At 46.0% G+C, this 23,383-nt stretch overlaps 1 protein-coding gene across 5 annotated transcripts in view; it reads left to right on the forward strand.

Annotated features, from left to right (window-relative positions):
- The window catches only part of GALNT6 (polypeptide N-acetylgalactosaminyltransferase 6), a 37,049-nt gene that overhangs the window by 2,660 nt on the left and 11,006 nt on the right, over nt 1–23,383 (forward strand). Inside the window, exons 2-5 of one of the 5 annotated variants that reach the window (XM_036992049.2) lie at nt 3,876–3,997; nt 5,455–5,552; nt 7,572–8,165; nt 9,749–9,921. In XM_036992049.2, the coding sequence (XP_036847944.2) occupies nt 7,675–8,165; nt 9,749–9,921 (664 nt within the window). In that variant the 5' untranslated portion in view covers nt 3,876–3,997; nt 5,455–5,552; nt 7,572–7,674. Of the gene's footprint in view, nt 1–2,357; nt 2,451–3,875; nt 3,998–5,454; nt 5,553–7,571; nt 8,166–9,748; nt 9,922–23,383 lie in introns of those variants that run through there. The other 4 variants (XM_017667829.3, XM_036992048.2, XM_036992051.2 and 1 more) reach the window with 4 other exon arrangements.

Here is a 23,383-nt window from a genome sequence, read left to right on the forward strand (position 1 = left end):
GTGGCCTGGTGTCTAGGCCTGTTCTCCCTACTCCATAAAATCGAGTAGGGAAGTCCCACAGGGGGGTGAAACTTGGAAACAAATACATTAGGATGCTGAGAGCTTCTTAGCAAGCTTAGACACTAAGAAAGCTTCTTAGAGGAGGGGAATCTCTAGTAAGAATTTGAAAGATAAAAACATGACTTTCTCAGCAAGACTATACGGGAAAGTCTTTGAGGAGGAGAGGCTAGTCTGTGGGGGTAAGTAGCAACCTGGAAGCAGACTGCCAGGCCTGTTCTACAATTAAAGAGCGCTAAAGGAATATGGATTCTGCTGTGTGGATTGTGCTGGGGAGAGAGAGGCCTGAGGCAAAGGAGGCAGCTTCTGTTGATCCTCCAGATGTTGGGAGATAAGAGCAGTCTCAGATGACAGTTTTGAGAGTGGAGAGGAAGAGGAGGATCCGGGAGGCCAGGAATGAATCAGCAGGCCTTGGGAGTGGGTGTGGAGTGAACCTGACCTTGAGAAGGGATTAGAAACTACATGCCTGGGAGTGGGGCAGAGCCGGCTGCAAGGGTTTTGATGCTCCTGGCAGCAATAGGGAAACTGGGAAGGCTGGCTAATTTAGGGGACAGGACACAGACCCTGAGTTCAGTGTCTGGCATGTTGAGCATCTTGTGGCCCCAGGTAGCAGTCCTGCAGCCAGGAGGAAACCTGGTGAGGAGAGAAGGAAAAATTCAGTTCTCCCCTACCCGCCCCCTCCCCCCATCCCCTGCCCCACCCCAATCTGGAGACCAGCTGGAGCCTTCAGGAATACCCATCCTGTTAACTCCTCCTCTCACTCACATGCTCCCCCCACCCTCATGCTGAGGGATGATGACAGGTGATAAGACTCAGGTCAAGTTCCCTTTTTTTGCCTTCTCTCCAAACTCAGCCTGATTGTTACCAGGTTTCCTAGGTGATTAGGGAATTCCCACCTCATGACCCCTGGATTCCTCCATCCCCGGATTTCTAGGAGCCAGCAGCCCCAAGGCTCAATTTTTTTTTTAGAATAGTTGCACATCCTGGAGTCACCCATTGAAAAGCCGGTTGAACTTCCGTTTTGGTCATGTGTTATTTGATTTTCAGTGACTTTTACAAACTTGGACTAAACCAACAAATATTTGCTGTGCATCTACTATATGCCAGCCCCTGTTCTAGGTACACAGTGTGAGCATATTTGGGTTGGGTTTTTCAATGGAAAATCCGTGCTTGGGTAACTTGAGTTTAAAATGTTATGTAAACATACAATGGACCTAGATACACTGGGCAAAAAACTTGATGGACTTGCTGCAGAAATAACTTTCAGTGCATCTTTCTGGGAAAATAAGCCACAGTAACTGCAGCTTTAGTCTTGGGGAAAAGCTGAAGTGTCGTGAAGGTGTAATTATGGGGAAAGTGACCCCCCACTCCCACCCCAGCATTCTCTAATCAGAAGGGTCAGAGGTGGGAAGGGGGTCTTGGAGGATAATTTGCTACTCTGTTCACAGCATGGAAGAGAGGAAGTGTAATGCTTGCTGTGTCTGATGGTGGGACCGCTTGGGAGGAAAAAAGGCAGAGCCATTTGGCCAAAACAGCCTTTCGGGGTAGCTTGAAATTGACCTGTCCGCTCCCCAGCAGGATGTCTAGCTCTACACACCTGCACAGTGAGAATGGCAACAGAGTCATGGCTTTCCAAAGAACCCTTAATTGAGCCTTAGTCTGAGTAACTGGAGCAAACATCCTTGTGGTGGCGTCAACACCACCTACTTCCTGGCTGCCACGTCTCCTGGAGGTGAGCAGCTCAGCTGATAAACAGAAAGAAACTTTGTTACAAAGAGGCTACCTGGCCAGCAAGGGCGTGTTCTGGGTGGCTGACCCTGGCTTTCACAAAAGCTGACACTTTGCCTAGGACTTCCATTTTTGGCATCTTTAAAGCATTTTTGGTCCTAGGAAGGATTTGGGATAGGACAAGCTCTGCTGAACAGAAGGGAAGGAGTTGTGTTAAGGGTGGAGGTGGGGGCAGAGAAGCTCAGGAACATAGCCCTGCTGAGGCTCAGAAGAGCCAAACCCAGGCCCCAAACCCCCCAGGTGACTTCCAGTGGGGGAGGTAAACGTGTGGTAAACGAGCAGGGCCCTGGGAGCCACGAGCTGTTTGACGCTAGAGAAGTCACCTGACCACTCAGGCCTCCCCTGTAAAATGGTGCTAGATTCACAGGCAGACCTAGTCAAAGGGGCACAACATGTAACAACGGAGTACCATGTAACTCAAATGCTTGTAGTAAACGCATTCACAACATTTAGTGACGGAAGCCCGTGCTTTCCCTGTGGCTCTGATAGGTCACTTGAACCTTTTCCGCCTCACCTCATTTAACAAGACAACCGAGCCTCTCTGGTTCAGGAGAGAACGGACTCCTCTGACGCAGGGCAGGCTGTTTAGAAGTGTGCACAGTACGGTAAGCGGACAGCCCAGGAGAGCGGAATCCTGCTAGATTTGAGAGGCTTTGGGGAGGAGGCTAGGATGTGAAATGGAGGGATCGGTCAAACACACTGCCTTTCAAACTTCTCTGGTTGGACCGAAATAAGAAAGACATTTTACAAACTTAGTACCCATTCCCATGTGACAGGGTATGCCAGAAGTCTTTGGGCTGTTTTATACTTTAATCACATCAGGGGTATGAATTCTACAAATAAAACAAAAATCATTTGAAAATTCAGTCATTCATATTTCTTTTACCTTATTTAGTTTTATAAATTTTGAATAGCAAAATTTTCATTTTAATTTTGTGTTGGGAAATGTTTATCATCTTCAGGGGACTGAGACAGACTTTGAAATAAAATTTCATCATTCAAAATTCATAAAAATAAGATACAATATTTAAATAAAACTTTCAAATGAAATTCTAAGTCTGTAGGATTTATACTTCTGAAGTTGTTAAAGCCTAAAACTGCACTAAGTCTTTTGGTAGACTCTGTGTATGTATATATAATACCTGAAATTTTAGCAAGATAATACCCATCTCACATGTGATGCACTTTGGTATTTTCTTTGTTCTATTTTACTCTGATCTTTTACAGATTTTTTTTCAAGCTGATTTGCAACACTCTAAATTTATTTTGCGATCTATTGTGGGTGTGATCAATGGCTATATGTTGGGGGGGGGTGAAGCCTCAGTCCCCTTATACCTGTAAGAAAAGGTAAGTTTGTATTCAGGCTAGAGGGGTCAGAAAAGCAGGTCCCATTTGTTCAATCTAGGAAAACTTACTGGAAGAAGAGGATTTCTGGCATCATTTCAGGACTAAAGCCAAAATGATCCAATGTGTTACAATCCCAAGGGTGGCGGGAGGAAGAACTGGGAATGAACACTCAGTAGCAGCAGAGGGGGAACGAGTGGATGAGGGCACCCTTGCCAGTGCCCCAAGAGGCCAGGTGGTGGGAACCTGAAGGTGAGGGAGCCACATTGGACACTGCGGGGAGGATCCTCGAGGCCCTGCACTTGACAAAGACCTGTATATCCAGTAGGGGCTCTTCTTCCCTAAGGCTGGGGCGGGGTCGCAGCCAGCCTTGCTAACCGGACTTCTAGGAATCTTCTGTTACACACAGAGTAGGCGTCTTTAATCCCAAAATCTTCTGGCTTCTGTAGGATTATGTGTCTTTTCTAAGGGGCTCTTTCCTACCGCCTACATGCTGAACAAACAAACTCAGATCTAGTTCTTTAAATGCTAAAGTTAATCTCAGGTGTCTTGTTTCATTTCAGGATGTAGTTAGTACTTTGAGGAACTGCAGGCTCCAGAGCAAAAGCCTTAAAACAGCCACATTGGATCAAGAGAGCAGATGCCTAAGAAAGGCTCAATTTAACGCTAGTTCTCTCTCTCTCTAGGGGAAATAAAAGGAAAAAGGCAAACCCCACTGCAAGTGACTATAAGGCGATGCCAGGACGAGTGAGTGAGAGTGACTTGGGTGATTCTGAGTGAGTCAGTCAGGGAGGCCTTCCTGGAGGAGGTGAGTCTTGAGCACTTGGCAGCAGCGGTTACCTATGCCTTTGTCTCTAACGGTGGTTTCTTTCTGGCTGGAGTAGGAAGGTAGGAAGTATTGGGGAGGATGCAGCCTGCATTCAGGATGGCAGGCACTCTGTCATGCCAAACACTTCCTCATTTTATGGTCCCCATTGTCTGTCTTTGCTGGGGCAGTTCCAGAACTGATGAGGTATCTAGCTCAAGCAGGGCCCTTTGTGCTGGCCCAGCATAACTCAAACCCCCAGGGCAGGAATCTGCCTCTACATGAAGTTCCCATTTCCTCCTTCCACCCTTCTTCAAGCCCAAGGAGCTCTACATTTCTCAACTTAACACTTAATGTCTGTGCTATTATTTTAAATTTTATTTGTTTTTAAATAGGTTAAAGTAGGTCTGACCCAAGATAGTAGCAGGGCTGACAAGAGATGATGTGATGAAGGAAAACTCTCTTTGGTGATGGGGTGGGGCACTTCACCCCAGTTGGGACACAGAGGGACACAGGGAGGTATGAGACAATTCCCATTACCAAGGGGTTTTTAAACCTAGTTGAAGAGTAAGAACTACTTGCACTGGGTCCAGGTAGCACCAGTCCAGGAAGTGGACAGCCTTCCTCCGGCCCCTCTTCACTGGCCATCCAGCTGCCGATCAGGTTCATTTCCTAGACCAGCTGTCATATTGCTCTTCCTGTAATGCTGGTCTCTGGCTAATCCTTTACCGCTCCCTGTACCTCAGGTCAAGGGCAGACTCCTGGCATGACAACTTGTTGCCTCTCCAGGCCCATCCTCTGCTACTCGCAGCAGACCTACTTCCTCCATCCTGAACAACTTGTGGTTCTCTGATTGCCCATGCTGTCCCCTGCCACTAGACCTTTGTGCTGTTCCCTCTGCCTGAACTGTGCTCACCTCGCTGGCCAACTCGACTTGTATGTTGGTGTTTTACCCAGGTTTCTTTCTTCCTCTGAAGGACAAATGCCACCCTCCCCACTTGCTGAGTTTCCTGTATCCTCTCTTCCTCAGCACCAAGGGTGCCTCTCTCATGCTCTCTTCTCACTGCGTGATCTCCATTTAAAATCCAACTTCCCTAGGGAGCATCTCCAACTGGCTAGACAGATACTGCCCAAGTCATGAATTGCTTAATAAAACCAATTAGATCTTCAATAAAATAAATAAAATCTGACTTTCCCAAATGACTGTGAATTCCTTGAAGACTGGGCTTGCTCCTCTCTGCATCCTCCCCAATCATGACTGAGAAAAACTTAATGAATTTCTGCCTAGGCATTTTACAGTTTGATAACAGTGCTTACACCCAGAGTCTGGATATTTAAAGTTGAGTTTACAATGCCCGCCATTAAGTTCCTCCATTGCTTCTCTTGGAATGCCTTTTAAAATAACCGCCTAGAGTTAAGCCTGATAAAAGTTAGTGAGCTCTGCCCCAATCACCTTATAGGTAATAGGTGCTTGGCAGCCCTGCTATCTCCTGTTCACTTGACTGGGTTGGAAGACTGCCCTTCCCCAGCTCACTGCGCCCCCTCGCTTCTGGGATCTGTAAGTAATAATAAATCTGTGACTACTTCCTTTGTGTGGGTCTGTTGAAGCTGTGCCTTCAATCAAAACGACCCCGTGGGTGTCACTCCCCCAAGGCGGGAGCTCAGATGCCAAGGGAGCTACTTGCTGAGCCCATGTGGGTGGCTCATGCCATGCCCCCTCACTCAGCAGGTCACAATCTGCATACTGTTAATTCAATACACCAGCTCTGGCTTCTCAACACACCCCTGTAGCAGAGTCCCTGGCATATAGCAGGTAGTCAGTCAATACTGGGAGAATGAACATAGCTCTCCGGTCTCTTAGACTCTTACACAGCTCCTAATACAAAATAGATGCTCAAAGAGATTTCATCTCATTTGACTTTAGATGCTGCTGCTGAATCTGATGTTACAAAAGAAAAGCACCTGTCTCCCCCAGCCCAGAGTTACCCCTGCTCCCTCTGGCCATCATGACAGCTGCATATTCCCCAGATCCAAGTGACTCCAGCCACTAGGCTTCTCCACAGGCAGGAGCTTGTGTATTTAAATAACAGCATCAAATAGCTTGACAGGAGTTACTTTTAAGCAAGATAATACTATGAAGTAATGAGTGTGGTTTTGGCCAAGGACCAGCTGCTAGAGGATAATTACTGGCAAGCTGAGCAGGGATTTGTTCATTATAATAGAAAATTGATACTGTTTATTGAAGGCTTAGTATGTGCCAGGCACTCTGCTGGGTATCTTGCATACATTATCTCTGACTTAATCCTCACTACAATGCTGTGAGTTAGGTATTAGTTACCTCCACTTTATAGATGAGGAAATTGAGGCTTAGAGAGATTAAGAAATTTGCCTAAGGGTCACACAGGTGCTAATGACAAAACCTAACACTTTTTGAGAACTTACTGTATGCAGAGACTGCTAAACTTTTCCATGAATTATTTCATTCAACTTCTCCTTATAACAACCCTAGGAGGTAGTTGCGATGATTACTAGAAGGGGCAGAACCGGGATTTGTGCCCAGGTGTATTGCCACCAACATCTAGTGCTCAAACCAGTGAGCCTGATGCTTCCATCCTCTGAGCTGTGGGACCACGTGCCTGGGGGTGAAAGCTGGTGAGCTCCCGAGCCCAGTCGTGCCTGGAAGGTCTTAGAATCTTAGATTTTATTAAATACGAGTTGATACAGAACAACACTTACATGTGTAGAGTATGAAAAATAATAGTGCCACCAGCAGCCATCATCCCCTTTAAGTAAAAAGACTCTACTTTCAAGGCCCCTGGCACCTCTATTCCCATAACTCTTCCTCCCTCTTCAGAAACTTTGGTTTCATCAATTTCTTTTGTTTTCTTCAAAGCTTTACCACAAAATCATTTTTTTGGAACAGTATTTTGTATATATAAACAATATGCTGTTCAGTGTTACCTGTTCTTAAATTTCCTATAAATGCAGTCCAACTGTTTGTCTCTTTGTGTGGCCTGCTTTTTTCACTCACTGTTCCGTCCATGCCATTGCATGTAGAAGTCGTTCATTCTTTGCATCGCTGTAGAGTATTCCTGAGTGTGGGTCTTTCACACTGTTCATTCTACTGCCCGCTGACATTTGGATTGTTTCCAATTTCGGCCATTTTAGTCAGTGCTGCTAGAAACATTCTGGTATATGTCTCCTGGCACATGAGCACCGGAGGTTATTGGGTATAAAACAAGGAGAACTGGGGGGTTCTAGGGTGCGTACATTTTAAATTTTACTTGATGATGCCAACTTGTTGCCCAAGTGATTATGTTGATTAAATCTGTTCATGTAGAGTTTCGGTGTTCCAGTTGTGCTAGATCCATGAATGTAAGAATCTTCGGGCAGGAAAGAAAACACCGAGTCCTGTTTCCTCATTTTACGGGCGGAGATTACTTCAGTGTAGGAAAGTTAAGGGACCAGCAATAGTGATGTTAGCGGCAGCAGAGCCTGGACTCAAACCCCAAGCCCCCAGGCCCTCCCCCCACCCCTGCCTTGGCTCATTGCTCTCTCTCATCCCCTCCTTTCTCAGGCTGAGGCCCCCCCGTGTGGCCACCGCAACACATCGAACTATTTCTAGGGTCAGGCCCAGCACCCGGAGCTGACCCTGCCCAGGCCCTGAATGGTTCCAGAGGATGAGGCTCCTCCGCAGACGCCACATGCCCCTGCGCTTGGCCGTGGTGGGCAGCGCCTTCGTGCTCTTCCTCTTCATCCTGCAGAGGGATGTAAGCAACAGGGAACAGGTCACAGAGAAACCGTGGCTGAAGTCCTTGGTGAGCCAGAAGGATCACGTCCTGGACCTCATGTTGGGAGCTGTGAACAACATTAAGGACTCAATGCCAAAGCTCCAAATCAGGGCCCCGGAGCCCCAGGAAACAGCGGTCACCACAAACCAGTCCTGCCTCCCTGGGTTCTACACTTTAGCTGAGCTGAAGCCCTTCTGGGAACGGCCCCCCCAGGACCCCAACAGCCCTGGGGCAGATGGGAAAGCATTTCAGAAGAGCGAGTGGAGCCCCCTGGAGACCCAAGAGAAGGAAGAGGGCTACAAGAAGCACTGCTTCAATGCCTTTGCCAGTGCTCGGATCTCCCTGCAGAGGGCGCTGGGGCCAGACACCAGGCCCCCTGAGTAAGCAGCAGCCATGGTCCTGGGGGGAGGCCAGGGCTTTGCCAGAGATGTGGCTGGCATGGCTATGATCATGACCACAGGCTGAATGTCAGGTGAATTGCTGACAGGGATTAGAATTTGGGCAAAGATTTCCTGTAAGCCCTCACTTCTTTTCATAACCAGCTGCCCTTATCCCAGGGGTTGGGGTTCCAGAGTGTTATGGTCAGGCCAGAGGCCCAGGGAGACCTACGAGCGTGACACAGTTATGAAGGTGAGAGGATCCAAAAGGAGGGACTCAGGCCTGGGACCGGGGCCTGGCGCCAGGGCAATGGGAAGGGCCGTCCGAGTCCCCAGTTTTGGAGGTCTTGCCCTGTGCTGAGTGCACAGGCTCCAGAGATGGTGGGACTGCTGCCGAGCTGTTGGGAAGGGACATCTCCTGACAGCAGCTCTGGGGTGGACACGATCCCCCCACCTCCTGGTTTCCTTCAGTGAAGGCCCACAGGGCCATGAATTCAACCCAACCTTTATTTGAAGCTGCTTATGCTTTCAATCCTGGACAGTGACCCAGCACTCAGATCTTTGAGCTGTGGCCACCTCACTCTAATGTGATGTAGCAGTGCTCACACCCTCCCCAAGTCAAAGATTTTGTGTCCTTCTCACTTCAACTCTGTCTTTCCAACTTAAGAGTTACACCCTTTTAGGCCTTTCTTGCATGGCAGCCCCCAACCTCAAATTCATCTCTAGGGCTGTGAACCTGGGGTTCCTCAATAGGAACCACATGATAGGGTCCCAGAAGACAGAACCACCTGGAGTTGTCAGGAGCTCTTCAGCAGGGAGGGCCCTGGGCCTGAGGGGAGCCAGTGGAGGAGGTTTGGGCGTCTCCTCTGGAGGGTCCTCTGGAGCTCTCTCTAGCCAGGAGGGGGTAAGAAAGGGAGTTAGGCCACACAGTTCCTTGAGATCCAGATTCCCACATTCCCAGCACCACCTGAGATGGAGTGCCAAGGGGGTAGCGGTGTGCCCAAGTGCAGAGTGGTTGAGGTGAGTGGGGGTAGAGAAAGGCCCCGGGAAATTGTATGTGATAGGAGTGTCAGATTACAGGGGACTCATGAGGAATAGGATCTGAGAAGAACTTTAAATTGTAAAGAGAAGAGCCTTTTTCTCTCGTTGAGGATGGAAACTGTAGTCACTTTTCCCAGAGGTCCCATTTGCCCTTTCTGACTTCCACTCTGGGACCTCGGGATTGGATTGCACTTTTTGCAGGACACATATAACTGAGGAAGAGAGAGTCGGCGCTGGGAACTTCGAGAGCAGCTGAGAGAAGCCCAAGGGCAGGGGGAGTGTCAGCATCACAGCCAGGGCACCAAGCCAGCTCTGAGGGAGAGGGGTTTGGGTGTGGGCTGGCTGGGACCTGTGCGAGGCCCCAGGAGGTGGCAAATACTGCATAACGCAGCAACAAGGGGCGACTCTTCTCAACCACACCAGAGAATGTGGGCTGGTGCTTCTGAGGAGCAGGGGATGGCTGTGGAAATGTGTGGACAGGGCTCTCCCCACCTCCTGAACTCCCAGGGGCCTGGAAAGCTGTATCTACACTTTCTTCCTCCCAGATGTGTTGACCAGAAGTTCCGGCGCTGCCCCCCACTACCCACCACCAGCGTCGTCATCGTGTTCCACAATGAAGCCTGGTCCACGCTGCTGCGAACGGTGTACAGTGTCCTGCACACCAGCCCCGCCATCCTGCTTAAGGAGATCATCCTGGTGGACGATGCCAGCACTGAGGGTGAGGATAGAGGGCCCCTGAGGAGGGGCTGGCACCTCTCTTGGTACTCCGGGCAGGAGGGGCAGCTTCTCGAGGGAGCAGGCACCCTCACCGCCTGTTGCCTGGCATTACTAAAGACCAGGAGCAGGTGGAAGGCGGGTGAGGGACAGGAAGGTGGGGAATGGGGGCAGGTAGACTACATTCCTAGAGCCTGGACTTCCTCCCCATGTCACCCAGAGAGCTCCAAAAGCTTTGCACTCCTGACTTCTAAGACTCCCTTAGAGCTGCCAAGCCCAGCTCCAAGGCAGAAATGCTGGGAGAAGTCAGGGCAGAGGGTGGGGACAGGCCTTCCCCTCGGTTTCCTACCTGCTGGCCACCCTTCTGCTCTTGGAGATTCCACCTCAGAAGCCCTTTCCTCTATGTTGGCAATAGGCAAATGAACTTCTCACCAAACTTCCACCGTTTAAAGCAATGCCACAGACATACTGAGTACTCTGCCTGGTACTGACCTAGGTACGGGGGGAATCATAACAAATGACAAGTGAAACAGATCTTGCACTGAAAAGGTAACAACCCTTGCAGGTCAGATGGCCGCTTACAACACCAGTGTGGCCTGGAACCCTCCCCTGATGGATCCGAAAGGGCATGAACTTGAGAGTCACCCCAGAATTCAAAGCCCAGCCCTGACTTCCTAGCTCTGTCACCTTGGGAAGGATACTTAGCCCCTCTAAACCTCAGTTTCCTCTTCAAAAAATGAAGACAATTCACATGGCAAGGGATCAGAGACAGGTGATAAGTGAAATAATTCATGTGCCTGTGGAGTACTTAGCATTGAGTGAGAGTCCCATCATCCCTGGTTTCAGTTTGGTCTTTGTATGGGAACAGTGAGTTACGGAACTGTGCAGCCAGGCAGCGTTGCTTCTGTGTGGCACAGCTGGAACAGTCCACGGTGGAGGCCAGGCTGGGGCTGGGCCTCTGAGCATGAATGTCTAGGGAGAGAAGACACGTTGAAGGGCTTTCCTAGAAGAGAGAAAGGCATAAGCAGAGTCCTAGAAACAGAGGTGCATTTGTGCAAAATTGAGGGGTTTGGTGTGCTGAAGCTTAGGTTTATTGTAGGAAATGACACTACAAAGATGTCAAATTGAAATTCATGACTTACTAAAAGTATTTACTTAGAAAAAATGAGGAGTCATTGAAGGTGTTTAACCTGGATAGTGATCTCGTCTCAGAAGGACGCAGCTCTGGGGGAAGGTGCTTTTCAGGAAGAGAGGCAGGACCTCCAGTCTGTACAGGAAGTTCTTCGAATCACCTGAGAGTGAGATGAGGGGGCGGAACTAGGAGAGGGGCTGTGGGACCCATGCATCACTGTTAGACTGGGAGTGTCCAGGAGCTGAGCCCTGCTTCCTAGTGGCGCATGGCATCTGGGGCTCTCCCAGGATGGCCTGCTGTGCCCATGGTCCCATAGGGAGGGCAGGCACTGACCCCACACTTACCAGTGTATTCCCTGGGGCCACTCCAGTACAACTGCTGCCTGCTGACCTGACCGTCCTCCAGCCTGCCTCCTGCCCTGTGATGCTGACAACTGGAGCAGGGCTGGGGAAGGCGGTGGAGGAGGGCTGAGTGTGAGCACTGTGCTGTCCAGCACTTTGGGGAGCTCGCAGTTCCTCAGGGAGGGCAGACACCTTAGTGGCACTTAAAAAGCAAAAGTAAACAAGTATTAGGAGCACAGTGAGAGGGTCTGGTGGACAGGGAGGGTAGAGGTAGGCTTCTGGAAAGAGAAGGACAAAGAGTTTGGCAGAGCTACGCATGATATGGGCATGGCCTCGGGGGAATCTTAGTAGCGATTGAATGGTGGACAGAATGTTATCAGCTGCCTTTTCTCTTAAACTGGGTTCTCCAGTAACCCTTCTACCCCCAGCCCTATATCACCCATTCCTCAAAGGCTTCTCTCAAATCACTGTGGTAGAAGTTCTAAACTGTTTCAGCTTGTCACCCAGAATTTTGTGAGTCTATAAGGTACAAGTCCCCTGACCATGCTAGACAAGTGACATGATGCCAGACTTGCACAGCAGCATCTAAAGGGCCCCGCGGCCTGTGCCCAGTAGGATGGGCTCTGCAGTGACCTCACAGCCCCTCCGAGGGGCTAGCCACAAGCAGGCCACCACACATGTTCCCTGTTCTCTGGGTGGCTCTCCCTTGTTGCCCAGGAGTCACTCTCAGGGCCAGTTCCAGCACCTGGGCTCACCTGCCTGACGCACCTACACCAGTCAACCCTCCTTGTTCTTCTGGCTTCTGGCCTCCTTTGAGAATCTATTCAAAGCTATGCCCCTCTCCCTAGAATAGTGCATGATTGCCCCACCTCTGGGCACACACCCACAATTTTGCATGTAATTCCAGGGATTTTGTGGATCCTAGGATAAACAACCCTAGTTTGAGGGCTTTCAAACTCTAGAGATACTTTCAGCAATGCTCAGTTCAGTGGGGAACAGGAAAAAATAAATCCATGATCAGAAATCCCTGCAGTCCACAGTGGGATAAAATTTCCCACACATTTGACTGTTTGATCAGATTAACTGGCTCTCATTACGCACATACAAATAAGGGCTGTGTCTCGGCTAAAACAATGTCCATGCCCTCTACCCTCCTACCCAGGTGCCTGGCAGCACTTCTATGACAATGAGTCTAGGCATGTGATACTGGTCTTGCTGGGGGAAGGGACCCAGTACCAGGCTGGGGAACTTTTTCTTTCCCACCTCAGAGTCTGAACACCAGGCACAGATTTCTTTTCTTTTCTTTTTTTTTTATTAAGGTATTATTGATATACACTCTTATGAAGGTTTCACATGAAAAAACAATGTGGTCACTACATTCATCCCTGTTATCATGTCCCCCCCATACCCCATTGCAGTCACTCCCATCAGTGTGGTAAGATGCCACAGAGTCACTATTTGCCTTCTCTAAGCTACACTATCTTCCCCCTGATTCCCCCTACCCCATGTGCATCAATCATAATACCCCTGAATCCCCTTCTCCCTCCCTCCCCAACCACCCTCCCTCACTCCTCCCCTTTGGCAACTACTAGTCCCTTCTTGGAGTCTGTGAGTCTGTTGCTGTTTTGTTCCTTCAGTTTTGCTTCATTGTTATACTCCACAAATGAGGGAAATCATTTGGTACTTGTCTTTCTCTGCCTGGCTTATTTCACTGAGAATAATATCCTCCAGCTCCATCCATGTTGTTGCAAATGGTAGGATTTGTTTTCTTCTTATGGCTGAATAATATTCCATTGTGTATATGTACCACATCTTCTTGATCCATTCATCTACTGATGGACACTTAGGTTGCTTCCATATCTTGGCTATTGTAAATAGTGCTGCAATAAACATAGGGGTGCATATGTCTTTTTGAATCTGAGAAATTATATTCTTTGGGTAAATTACTAGGAGTGGAATTTCTGGGTCAAATCGTATTTCTAGTTTTAGTTTTTTGAGGAATCTCCATATTGCTTTCCACAATGGTTGAACTAGCATACATTCCTACCAGCAGTGCAGGAGGGTTCCCCTTTCTCTGCATCCTTGCCAGCATTTGTTTTTCTTGGTCTTTTCGATACTGGCCATCCTAACTGGTGTGAGGTGATGCCTCATTGTGGTTTTTATTTGCATTTCCCTGATAATTAGTGATGTGGAGCATCTATTCATGTGCCTGTTGGCTATCTGAATTTCTTCTTTGGAGAAGTGTGTGTTCATATTCTCCACCCATTTTTTAATTGGGTTATTTGCTTTTTGGTTGTTGAGGCATGTGAGTTCTTTATATATTTTTGATGTTAACCCCTTGCCAATATGTCATTTACAAATATATTCTCCATACTGTAGGATGCCTTTTTGTTCTGTTGATGTTGTCCTTTGCTGTACAGAAGCTTTTTAGTTTGATATAGTCCCATATGTTCATTTTTGCTTTTGTTTCCCTTGCCCAAGGAGATGCATTCAGGAGAAAGTTGCTCATGTTTACATTCAAGAGATATTTTTGCCTATGTTGTCTTCTAAGAGTTTTATGGTTTCATGACTTACATTCAGGTCTTTGATCCATTTTGAGTTTACTTTTGTGTATGGAATTAGACAATAATACAGTTTCATTCTGTTGCATGTAGCTGTCCAGTTTTGCCAACACCAGTTGTTGAAGAGGCTGTCATTTCCCCATTGTATGCCCATGGCTCCTTTATCATATATTAATTGACCATATATGCTTGGGTTTATATCTGGGCTTTTTAGTCTGTTCCATTGTTCTGTGGGTCTGTTCTTGTGCCAGTACCAAATTGTCTTGATTACTGTGGCTTTGTAGTAGAGCTTGAAGTTGGGGAGCATAATCCCCCAGCTTTATTCTTCCTTCTCAGGATTACTTTGGCTATTCAGGGTCTTTTGTGGTTCCACATGAATTTTAGAACTATTTGCTCTACTTCATTGAAGAATGCTGTTGGTATTTTGATAGGGATTGCATTGAATCTGTAGATTGTTTAGTCAGGATGGCCATTTTGACAATATTAATTCTTCCTATCCATCAGCACGGGATGTGTTTCCTTTTATTGGTATCTTCTTTAAGTTCTCTCATGAGTGTCTCATAGTTATCAGAGTATAGGTCTTTCACTTCCTTGGTTAGGTTTATTCCCAGGTATTTTATTCTTCTTGCTGCAGTTGTGAATGGAATTGTTTTCCTGATTTCTCTTTCTGCTAGTTCATCATTAGTGTACAGAAATGCAACAGATTTCTGTGTATTAATTTTGTATCCTGCAACTTTGCTGAATTCAGATACTAGATCTGGTAGTTTTGGAGTAGACTCTTTAGGGATTTTTATATACAATATCATGTCATCTGCAAACAGGGACAGTTTAACTTCTTCTTTACCAATCTGTATGCCTTTTATTTCTTTGTGTCTGATTGTTGAGGCGAGGACCTCCTAAACTATGTTGAATAAAAGTGTAGAGAGTAGGCATCCTTGTCTTATTCCTGATCTTAAAGGAAAGGCTTTCAGCTTCTCGCTGTTAAATATGATGTTGGCTGTGGGTTTGTCATATATGGCCTTTAATATGTTGAGGTACTTGCCCTCTATACCCATTTTGTTGAGAGTTTTTATCATGAATTGATGTTGAATTTTGTTGAATGCTTTTTCAGCATTTATGGAGATGATCATGTGGTTTTTGTTCTTTCCGTTGATGTTGTGGATGATGTTGATGGATTTTCAAATATTATACCATCCATGCATCCCTGGAATAAATCCTACTTATCATGATGGATAATGTTTTTGGTGTATTTTTTAATTTGGTTTGCTAATATTTTGTTGAGTATTTTTGCATCTATGTTCATCAGGGATATTGGTCTGTAATTTTCTTTTTTGGTGGTGTCTTTGCCTGGTTTTGGTATTAGGGTGATCCTGGCCTCATAGAATGAGTTTGGAAGTATTCCCTCGTCTTCTACTTTTTGGAAAAATTTAAGGAGAATGGTATTAGGTCTTCACTAAATGTTTGATAAAATTCAGTGGTGAAGTCATCTAGTCCAGGTGTTTTGTTCTTAGGTAGTTTTTTGATTACCAATTCAATTTCATTCCTAGTAATTGGTCTGTTCATATTTTCTGTTTCTTTCTGGGTCAGCTTTGGAAGGTTGTATTTTTCTAGAAAGTTGTCTATATCTTCTAGGTTATCCAGTTTGTTAGCATATAATTTTTCATAGTATTCTCTAATAATTATTTGTGTTTCTGTGGTGTCTGTAGTGATTTTTCCTTCCTCATTTTTTATTCTGTTTATGTGTATAGACTCTCTTTTTTTCTTGATAAGTCTGGCTAGGGGTTTATCTATTTTGTTTATTTTCTCAAAGAACCAGCTCCTGCTTTCATTAGTTCTTTCTATTGTTTTATTCTTCTCGATTTTATTTATTTCTGCTCCAATCTTTATTATGTCCCTCCTTCTACTGACTTGGGCCTCATTTGTTCTTCTTTTTCTACTTTCATTAATTGTGAGTTTAGACTGTTCTTATGAGATTGTTCTTTTTTCCTGAGGTAGGCCTGTATAGCAATATACTTCCCTCTTAGCACAGCCTTCGCTGCATCCCACAGATTTTGTGGTGTTGAGTTACTGTTGTCATTTGTCTCCATATATTGCTTGATCTCTGTTTTTATTTGGTCATTGATCCATTGGTTATTTAGGAGCATGTTGTGAAGCCTCCATGTGTTTGTGGGATTTTTCATTTTCTTTGTATATTTTATTTCTAGTTTCATATCTTTGTGGTTTGAGAAGCTGGTTGGCACAATTTCAATCTTTTTGAATTTACTGAGGCTCTTTTTGTGGCTGAGTATATGATGTATTCTTGAAAATGTTCCATGGGCACTTGAGATGAATGTGTATCCTGGTGCTTTTGGGTGGAGAGTTCTGTAGACGTCTGTTAGGTCCATCTGTTCTAATGTGTTACTCAGTGCCTCTGTCTCCTTACTTATTTTCTGTCTGGTTGATCTGTCCTTTGGAGTGAATGGAGTGTTGAAGTCTCCTAGAATGAATGCATTGCATTCTATTTTCCCTTTTAAATTCAGTTAGTATTTATTTCACATATGTAGGTGCTCCTGTGTTGGGTGCATAAATATTTATAATGGTTATATCCTCTTGTTGGATTGACCCCTTTATCATTATGTAATGTCCTTCTTTGTCTCGTGACTTTCTTTGTTTTGAAGTCTATTTTGTCTGATACTAGTACTACAACTCCTGCTTTTTTCTCCCTATTAGTTGCATGAAATATCTTTTTCCATCCCTTGACTTTTAGCCTGTGTATGTCTTTGGGTTTGAAGTGAATCTCTTGTAGGCAGCATATAGATGGGTCTTGTTTTTTATCTATTCAGTGACTCTATGTCATTTGATTGGTGCATTCAGACCATTTACATTTAGGGTGATTATCAGTAGGTATGTACTTATTCCCATTGCAGGCTTTAGATTCCTGGTTACTAAAGGTTCAAGGGTAACTTCCTTACTATCCAAGAGTCTAACTTAACTCACTTAGTATGGTATTACAAACACAATCTAAAGGTTTTTTTTTCTTCTCCTCTCCTTTTTCTTCCTCCTCCATTCTTTATATATATTATTTATCATATTCTGTACTCTTATCTGTCCCTTGACTGACTTTGGGGATAGTTGATATAATTTTGCATTTGCTTAGTAATTAACTGTTTTACTTTCTTTACTGTGGTTTTATTACCTCTGGTGGCAGCTATTTAACCTTAGGAACACTTCCATCTAGAGCAGTCCCTCCAACATACACTGTAGAGTTGGTTTGGGAAGGTAAATTCTCGGAGCTTTTCCTTATCTGGTAATTGTTTAATCCCTCCTTCAAAGTTAAATGATAATCTTCCAGGTAGAGTATTCTTGGTTCCAGGCCCTTCAGCTTCATTGCATTAAATACATCATGCCACTCCCTTCTGGCCTGTAGGGTTTCTGCAGAGAAGTCTGATGGTAGCCTGATGGTTTTTCCTTTGTATGTGATCTCTTTCCTCTCTCTGCTGCTTTTAATAGTCTGTCCTTATCTTTTTTCTTTGCCATTTTAATTATTATACATCTTGGTTTTGTCCTCCTTTGGTCCCTTGTGTTGGGAGATCTGTGCACCTCCATGGCCTGAGAGAATATCTCCTTTCCAAGATTGGGGAAGTTTTTAGCAATTAACTCCTCAAATACACTTTCTATCCCTTTTTCGCTCTCTTCTTTCTGGTACCCTGATAATATGAATATTGTTCCATTTGAATTGGTCACACATTTCTCTCAGTATTCATTCATTCCTAGAGATCCTTTTTTCTCTCTGTGCCTCAGCTTCTTTGTATTCCTCTTCTCTAATTTCTGTTTCATTTATCATCTCCTCCACCATATCTAATCTGCTTTTAAAACCCTCCATTGTGTTCTTCAATGATTGGATCTCCATCCTAAATTCATTCCTGAGTTCTTGAATATTTTTCTATACCTCCAGGAGGATGTTTATGATTTTTATTTTGAAATCTTTCAGGAAGATTAATTAGTTCAGTCTCACTTGACCCTTCTTCTGGTGTTTGTGAGATTTTGCTTTGAACCAGGTTCCTTTAATGTTTCATATTTTTGTGTGGCTCCCTCTAGCACCCAGAAGCTCGACTCTCTCGAGCTGCTCAACCTCTGGAATGATGTCGGGGGTCACAGGGGAGCGGTGCTGGTGCCTGTGGGGAGGAAAGAGCTGTTTCCTATTTCCTGGCTGCTAGCTTGTCTCCACTGCCAGAAACAGTGGGCCGAACACACAGGTGTAAGCCTCAAAGCTTTGCATTTGTAGCTGCTGTAGGTTGGGCTTCTTTCTGGCTGGCCTGACCCCAGGGCATGGTTTGCTGGTTTGCGAGCCAGGTGCAGGCTGGCCAGGAGCAAAGTGCAGCAGGCTGTGTGTCACGGTGGGGGGCCTTGGAGGTACATAGCCAGCCATGGAGATGGAGCACCTGAAGATCCTGAAAGTTTCTAACCTACTGAGCAGAATGCACCCAGACAATTTTGTCTACCTGTCCTTTCTCCTGAGCAATAAGCTCTGTGCAATTCTTGCCCCTTTAGCAGCCTTCTCACTGTTAGGAAGTCTCTGAAAACTGCCTGCCCAGACCAGCCGGATATGGATCCATTTTCCACAAGCAGCTGGAATCTCAGTCTCTCCAGGTATTCCAGCTGTCTTAGCTTTCCAACCCCACTAATCACCAGAGCACCATGCAGTGTAAGTTCATGTTCCCAGAGCAGATCTCCAGGGCTAGGTGTTCAGCAGTCCCAGCCCTCCACTCCCTCCCCACCCCATTTCTCTTCCTTCTGCCGGTGAGCTGGGGTGGGGTAAGGGCTTGGGTCCTGCCGGGTCACAGCTTTGGTAGTTACCCTGTTCCATGAGGTCTGTTCTTTTCTCCAGGTGTTTGCAGTCCGACACAGCCTTCTTTCCTATTGCTCTTTCAGGATTAGTTGTATTAATTGTATTTTCATATTGTATGTGATTTTAGGAGGAGGTCTCTTTCTCACCTCTCACATCGCCATCTTTAATTCTCCAGGCACAGATTTCATTCCTGTGTGGCCAGAACAGCAGCCAGGTTCACTCCAGTCTGCACACTCCACAAGCTTCTGCAGATTGGCCCTGCAGGCCCATCCATCTACCGTGCCCCAAACAGAGCATCCCCATGTCGAAAGCCCTGCCTGGCCCCTGCAGGAGGCTGAGAAGGAGAGAATCTAGTGGATTTTGTTAGATGTATGGGAGGAAATCAGACACATAACCAGGAGACCCAGAAAACTGAGAGGTGAATGGACCCTTAGTGAGCATGTTTCTTCTGGAAAGAGGAGGAGTGAGGAGGTGGGGTTGGCCAGGGAGGGGTGCTCTGGGAAGGGAAGGGAGGGGGTTGGCAGGTGAAGAAAAGGAGAAGACAAAGCCCTGAAGTCAGGAAACACTGTGTGAATCCCCAAAAAGGAGACATTTGGGGAACACCTTGGATTAGTCCAAGATTTCTCCTGCTTCCACCTCCCCTTGCTGCTCTGATTTGAAGTGCGTGGCCTCCTAAACTCCTGAGAGGTGCTAGTAATGCAAGTCAGGAATTGTTCAAGGGCTGATTTTAATTGAAGTACAACTTCCAGTGTCTATTCCAACAGGTAAAGTTGCTTTATCACCTCTATCTACTACCTCTGTACTTGTTTTATAATAGAGAGAGATGTCTCTATAGTAACTCTTACATCCTGAATTTTCTGGGAAAGTTTTCATTTCCATATTTTCTTCTGTTTCTTCCCATAAAGAAATTCTCCTATTTCCACATGTGTATTTCATCTGTCAGTCTCTTCTTACACCCAGAAATGGAAAATGGCCAACAATGAGTCTTTACTTGGGTTTGAAAATATGGCCCAGTGTTGAAATGTTCTGTCAGGACAGGTAGATTGTAGAATACTCCTAAAGGGTGTTATACTTGTTTATTTCTTTTTATCCTTCTAAAAGAAATTAATTTAAAAAAAAACAGTTGCAGTTAGATTTGAAGCTGGATAGAATATAGGTGGCCATGACAGTGGAATAAAAACCAAACAGGAAAAATTATACAGGAAATCCTCTCTATAAGAAAATCTCTGTTTTCCTTTCCTAGATTTTTCAGAAGCCAAGGAAGATGGGGACAGTCCAGAAGAGAAGAGTAGATAAAGGCAGGAGTTCACTGATTTGCTTAATAATTATTTTTTAGTTTCTACCAGGCACCAAACCCTATTCTATGCCCTGGGGGTACAGCAGAAAACAGGTTAGGCTAAGTCTGTATCTTCTTGAAGCTAGTCTTTTAATGGGAAAGAGAAAATAAATAATTTTAGATAATAGTAAGTGCTGTGAAGAAATTAAATTAGAGGAGGAAAGAGAAAAGAACCCAAGGTGATAGACTAGTGACTAAGTAGGCAGCTCTTTTAGTCAGGGTCGCCAAGAAAGGGTACCCTCACTGTTCCCCTGCAAAAGGAGTACCCAGTGCAAAGGCCCTGGGACTTGGCCTGTTAATGGGGTAGAAATAAGGCCAGTATGGCTGAAAAAGAGTCAGCAAGGAGGCAGAAAGCACACTGGTACAAAGTGAGTTTAGAAAGGTAAGCAAAACTGTATCACAAGACTGCTGTGTGCCACTCGGTGGCACTAAATACATCTACATTATTGTGCAAAGATCACCACCATCCATCTCCCCAGATCTTTTTCACCTTGCAACACTGAAACTCTGTGTCCATTAAATAACTCCTCATTCCCCTTCCCCCAGCCCCTGGCAACCACTGTCTTACTTTCTGTCTCTATGGGTTGACTACTCTAGGTGCCTCATATGAGTGACATCCTATAGCATTTGTCCTCGTGTGTCTCATTTATTTCACTTAGCGTAAAGTCTTCCAGATTCATCCACCGTTGTAGTATGCATCAGAATGCCCTTCCTTTGTAAGGCTGAATGTTCCATTGCTTATATATACCACATTTGTTTATCCATTCATCTACCTGTGGACTTTTGGATTATTTCCACAGTTTGGCTATTGTGTATAATGCTGCTATCAACAGTACACAAATACCTTTTTGAGCTCCTGCTTTCGATTCTTACAATGGGTAACTCGCCACAAGTGGGATTGCTGGATCACGTGGCAGTTCTGTTTAATTTTTGAGGAACTACCGTACTGTTTGGATTTGTTTTTTAAGTGCACTTTTAAACCACTGTAGTGCTTTATAGCTTTAAGAGCCAACCCTGCTGCTCACTGTGGCTGCTGTGCATGAATAAATTGGGAGGAATGGTGTAAGATCAGTGAAGACATGGTTGCTACGGGACAGCAGGGATGGAGAGAAAGAACGTTGTATGTGCTGATGGACCAATTGTGGAGGGTGAAAAGAAGGGAGGAGCAGCTGGAGGGATGCTGATACTGTGTTCTGACACGGAGGAGACTGGGGAGGTGGTGCGGGGTGGGGGGAGGGGAGGCAGGTTGGGAGGAAGTCTGGAGTTCCCTTTTGGGTAGGTTTATAGTTCTGTTAGACATCCTGGTGAAGATGGCAAGGCCAAGAAAAACATCCCAGGAGCCATCTTCATACAGATGGTATTTCAGATCATGGGACTGAGTAAGGCGTGTATGTTGGAGATCACAGGAGTCAAATAGACTCCAGTCATGAAGAATGAAGCTGGGTTGGGGTGAGAGGGTGCTGAACCTTAATTAGGAGGCTGTCATCTGGGGGACCTAAGAGAGTGTGGATAGGCTCGTCTGTGTCTCCATGCTCAGCCTGATAGACTCACCTCTGGAGCATATGTCCATTGACTCCAGAGGAGTGACAGGGAGACTGCCAGGAGGGGCATTACTTAGGGGAATTGGCTTGCTCCCCTTGGAGGGCCTGAGGCACATGCTCAGAAGCCACAGGTCAAGCCTAGCCACCTGAGACTGGCAGGAAGGTGTGGGAGAAGGGCTTTGTAGCACTCAGTCCCCCTTGGGGTTCACAGCTCAGTGCTCCTTACCACAAAACCCACTTCCTGTGATTTTGTCCCTGGGTTATCACCACCACCATGAACTTCCTGTGAGCACAGTTAAGTGAGTTCTCAGGGGAACATCAGCTACACTGAGAAGGTGAGGCTCCTGGTCAGGGTTCCTCCCTTCTTTCCTGTTAAAGCCAATCCTTGGGGCTGTAGCTGGATTATGCATCCAGAAGCTCCTTGAGGGCAGGACCAGGACCAGGGCCCTCCATGCCCAGGACAGTGTCTGACACCTGGGCAGTGCATTAGCAGGTGTTTATCAAGTGGAAGCTGCCGAGTGAGGCTAACTTTGACTCAAACATTGGAACCAATACTCCCTATTTCACAGAGGAGATGAAATAAAGTCAACGTGATAGCACCTAGTTCAATGACTGGCACATAATACGGGCTCAAGTATTTGGACATAATGTGTATTTGTGTAAAAGAAAGAGAGGGAAAGACCAATTGCATATGCACAAAATTGATTTCTGGCCCCACAGTTTGTATAATGCTATTCAGAACAAGGCCTAAGCACTGGGCTTATCCCACAGCCTGAAAGAGAAAGGACACGCTCATCTACCATGCCTGCCCTCCGTCTCCACTCCCTAAACTATAGGCTACGCCACTCTGCAGTCAAGAGCAGAACATGGGTACAAACAAACCAGCATAGCAGTTAACAAAACACATGTAAGATTTGGAATATGTTTCAATGAATTGCTTCAGAGTAAAGCTATTTTTATTGCTCTAAGGATTTCAGACTGAATAACAGAATCATGAGTAAGTTCCTATTCAAAAGGAGCTGGAGATCTCAGGAGAGATATTGCTCCCTTCAAAGGGTTTCCCCACTCCCTTCAAATTTAGGGTGGTTGCCCCCCAACTACCACTGGCAGGTTACCATTCACCTGCTCTGCAATCGCCTGTTCCCTGGGCATTGGGCTCCCCACCATGCCTGGACCGTGGCTAGCACTTGATATGTGTTTTTTAATTTAATTAAAAAGCTGTTCAGCATCTTCTCTTCTTAAAAAGTTCCACATGCAGAGGAGGTAATAAAGAGGATTAGAGTAAAACTTGCTGCTGATCCAACCAGCAAGAAATCATTTGTTTGCTCTACCTGTCAAACTTATTCTGAAGAGCCTGGGAGACTCGGACTCATAGATACCAAGAAATGACTGCCAGAGCCACCAGGTGTGGAAAGGAGAGGCTGGAATCACAGCTCTGAAAGATGGTGGCTGAGCAGGGGCAGAGGCCAATAGAGGCATCTGAGAGCCTTTGTCAGAAGTGTACACTTGATTTGAGACCAAAGAAACGCAGCTCTGAGGTCCTGCCTTAGACACCAGAGAAGGTGTGCAGGTGAACAGGCCCAGGACTGGCACCACAGAGCCAGTGTCCTGGCAGGGTGGGCTCGGCTGCACACAGGACTTCCTCCTTTCCGCCCTGTGCTACCTTTGACATCTGTGGAATTGCTTGATTGAGTAGGAGTGGGCGGTATAAAGTTCAGACATCTGGG

This window comes from Manis javanica, chromosome 10 (assembly GCF_040802235.1).
Source record: "Manis javanica isolate MJ-LG chromosome 10, MJ_LKY, whole genome shotgun sequence".
Classification (NCBI taxonomy): domain Eukaryota; kingdom Metazoa; phylum Chordata; class Mammalia; order Pholidota; family Manidae; genus Manis; species Manis javanica.